The 3,614-nt window shown below is 38.0% G+C and overlaps 1 protein-coding gene across 2 annotated transcripts; it reads right to left on the bottom strand.

Annotated features, from left to right (window-relative positions):
* Positions 1 to 1,760: 1,760 nt before the first annotated feature.
* On the bottom strand, positions 1,761 to 2,931 carry LOC125310832. Of its 2 annotated transcripts, none has more exons than XR_007196366.1 (4): positions 2,503 to 2,931; positions 2,309 to 2,409; positions 2,095 to 2,157; positions 1,761 to 2,020 (listed from the first exon to the last, which is right to left on the bottom strand). XR_007196366.1 is itself a non-coding variant. In XM_048268562.1 (4 exons), the coding sequence occupies exons 1-4, from the start codon at positions 2,870 to 2,872 to the stop codon at positions 1,875 to 1,877; spliced, it is 699 nt and encodes a 232-aa protein (XP_048124519.1). In that variant the 5' UTR covers positions 2,873 to 2,931; the 3' UTR covers positions 1,761 to 1,874. The 2 variants fall into 2 exon arrangements, 1 of the variants encoding a protein (XP_048124519.1); XM_048268562.1 differs by having other exon boundaries at positions 2,290 to 2,409.
* Positions 2,932 to 3,614: the final 683 nt, after the last annotated feature.

Here is a 3,614-nt window from a genome sequence, read left to right as displayed (position 1 = left end):
GACTGTAGTTTACCGCAGAGAACGTCTAATAAGGATAGGACGATGTTCACATGAAATGTAATTCCCATTTCTTCTTGAAGCCGAAATAAATCTTAGGATGTTTATCGGACATGCTTGGTTTTGCAGTAACGTTAATCTTATAATATCAATAAGGACCCTAATGTTACCGTTAAGCGTTGGTTGAGTGATGGAGGCCAATTTGATTGATTGCATTTGTAGAAAACTATAAATGCGGTTATACCAAGCAAATTGATAGCAGCACTGTAATTGTATCTTTCGACTGTCATTTGTTACATGTGCTACAAAAATAATTCTGTGCCATGGAAGATTTACCAACGTTACACCGGTCTGATACAGTTTTGCCTATACATGCGTGAGACTGAGACGCCTGTTTATTTTGTTTTAAGTGCGTCCAGGGTGTGAGAGGGGAATCGATGTGCTTTGATCCCAGCTTGGTAGTTGTAGTCTGTGAAATTAAAAAGCACGTGTGTGTGAAGTATCCAAACAATGACACCTTCATTTCATTATGGCTGCTACAAAGGCCTACAAAGAGGTCACCAACATACTTACAGCACACTGCCCCCCCCAATACACAGCACATTGTCTCATGAGGAAGCTTCTCCAACACACATATTGCACACTGCCCTCTCCCCACATACACAGCACACTATCCCATCTCACAGACATAATTTCACTGCATTTCTTACTTCCAGTAACTATATGCATGTGACAGTCTTGTTTATCTTTTGTATTGTCCTCCTACTATGTAAAGCGGCCTTGGGTTTGAGAAAGGGGCTATATAAAATAAACGTATTTTTATTATTTTGTTTATGTATATATACTGTCCCTTGACTTTTTCTTCTCTCATAGATCCACGAGGACTCATCTACATTCACCTTGAAGGTTGAAATTTGAAATGTATTTCTCAACGCTATTCATGTTTGGTTTCATGTTCATTGCCTCAATGCGAGTAAACAGAAGAGTAAATCTATACAATATTTAAATGGATAAATGTAAATATTATGGTTATGGTTAAGGTTTTGTTCAAATCGATGTACAGTCTGAACACTGAATGAGTTTAAAGAGATAGTTTTAGATAAATGTACAAGAGGTACATACTTAAAGCAACAATATTTAGAATTTTTTTCTTTCAGACGAACACACAGAACTAGATGTCCAGGTTAAGTGCTATCTAGTTGTATGAAATATAAAAAAAAGGTTTCACAGCCAAATGTCTACAACTCAAACTAGTTTACCAGGTAGTATAGTAATATGTATTCACAAGGACTCCACAATGGAGCAATGCCAGACCGAACTTCCCGTGGGGCGGGACTAAGTTCGGAATGGCACCCAGGCTAGTAGTTTATTGCATGTATTCAAAAAAGAAATGATAAATTAGAGATAAATTAAAAGTAGTAATTAAAAAGGTATATTGTGTGTGTGAATGGGAGGGTATGGTAGGTGTATGTGTGTGTGTCGGGGGGTGTGGGGGGGTTAATGGGGTGTGTAGGAGGGGGATGATGAAATAAGGGATAATGAAATGGTGTGTGTGTGTGTGGGGGGATGAAATAGTGTGTGTGTGTGTGTGGGGTACAAATACATATTATATACATGTAATATGTACAAATACATATTATAATACATTGAAAATGAATTACATTGAAAATGAAAACTGATTGTCATGTAAAGTAAGTTGTTGTATATTCACTGTGCATCAAAGTGAACTTACTCTTGACTTGCAACTGAAAAAAAAGTCAACATTTTGAAGTGAATCAAAGTTTTTATTGAACTGTTTTTGTGAACAGCTTTCCACAAAAATGTACCAGCAATCACAAGACTGTGAAAGGCCTTCCTGTCCTTTTTCTCCCTCTTTCCTATGTCCGGTCTGATGAGGTTTTCTTTTCTCCATCTGCTTGCAAACCTTCTGGGTGTGCCCTTTCGTCAGCCATTTTGAGTTGTGACAGTTGTTTTCCCTCTCCTGTGCCTAGTTCCTTTGATATCTTCCTGATGTTATCCACATCTGTACATCACAGTGGACATTTTGTCAGAAGACAAAACAACCCGTTTTACTGTAAATAATTCTCTTCTACGTACCGTCCTTTGCCATTTTGTCCACCACCACTTTATTTGCATGGTCAGCACACCCCAAGTTCAGTCCTGGAAGAAATTACGTACACGTACACACATGAAGCGCACTCTCCTGTAAATGACACACACGGAAGTGTAGCATCCTTCCCTGGTATTTATTCTATTTTGCAGTGTTAAAACATCACTGATATGATATTTGACCCTGAGGAGGTTCCAGGACCTTCACGAGGATGTTCTTCATAGTCCCGTTCTCATTATGTTCAGTCTCTGCCTCCACTCTCACATAGCTCTGGGGGTTCTTGGTCTTAACAGTGTCATAATCTGTTGGGAGGTTCATAATGTTAGAATTAGCAGCCTACTGAACAGTATGGTTGTTTATATTGTTCTCACTGACCTGTATACACTTATACTCACTCAGAGTGCTGTCCAGGACGTTATTTTTTGAGTCTAACGCATCCAGCTCCTTCAACACATTCAGTGTGTCATCTGGAATTGGGAAAGGCAGGGGTGGTCTTTGTCTTTTCTCCTCAACTATCTCTGGTCCAGCATACGTAGCTCTCAACAATTCCTCTGTAATGAGGAGCTTTTGTAGCTCCTTTTTGACCTTACTCCTGCTTTTACTTTCATTATCTCTGTTGTTGAGCGGAACATCTAGAGCCTCCAATTCTATGGTCAGTTGTTCTAGACTATATTTTTTTACCCTCTTCTTAATAAGTCTAAGCATGTCGCCATCCTCATCCTGCCGCACTGCTAGGCAGCAGGTGAAAAAAAAGAACAACCACATCAAAATACCAAACAAACCAAACAAAATCAATAGCTCCTGCACAAACTAAAGTAAGACTAAACAAGAATTCCGACTATGTTGAGTTCTATGACATCATGATGTTCCCTAGGTGTCTTTATGACCTACACAGCATGGTTAAATACATCATTCAATAGAATGTTGTCAAATTCTATATTCTCTCTTGTCACAAAAACATGGCTTTAGTTCAATTTAGGACAAGATGTTCTACCTGGCTCAGAACAGGGCCATTTTCTAAGAATTTGAACATTATTTGATCCAAAAATGCTTTGTTTGTGTACAATGAGCGACTGTATATTAACAATTCAAGCACTCACCCACAGAAAATAATTGGATGCAGCAGAGGTCCTTCAGAAATAATGTGATCACTTACAGCCCTGCTTGCCTTTGGCCATCTGCACTTACGGCATGACAGTTTTATTCAAATACTAAAACATACATGCACTTAGTTCATTAAGCGTTTTTATGCGTTATGGTTTGTATAGTATATGTTTATTTTTATAAGGCTATTGATTTAATTGACATTGTTGTTTATTATTGTTATTCTCCTTAATCACTGTACCAACTTTTTAAATAGTTTACTGCTACATTTAACTATTGTATTATTGTTATTTGTATGTCGCTTTGGACAAAAGCATCTGCCAAATCCCATAACCATAACCATGTTATATTATGCTATGTAATGTAACATGTCCTTTTCACACTCTACCTTGATAGTCCTTGA

The sequence above is a fragment of the Alosa alosa genome, chromosome 17, assembly GCF_017589495.1.
Source record: "Alosa alosa isolate M-15738 ecotype Scorff River chromosome 17, AALO_Geno_1.1, whole genome shotgun sequence".
Taxonomy (NCBI): domain Eukaryota; kingdom Metazoa; phylum Chordata; class Actinopteri; order Clupeiformes; family Clupeidae; genus Alosa; species Alosa alosa.
The sequence above is the reverse complement of the archived record's forward strand: the minus strand, read 5'-3'. Positions and strand labels throughout refer to the sequence as shown.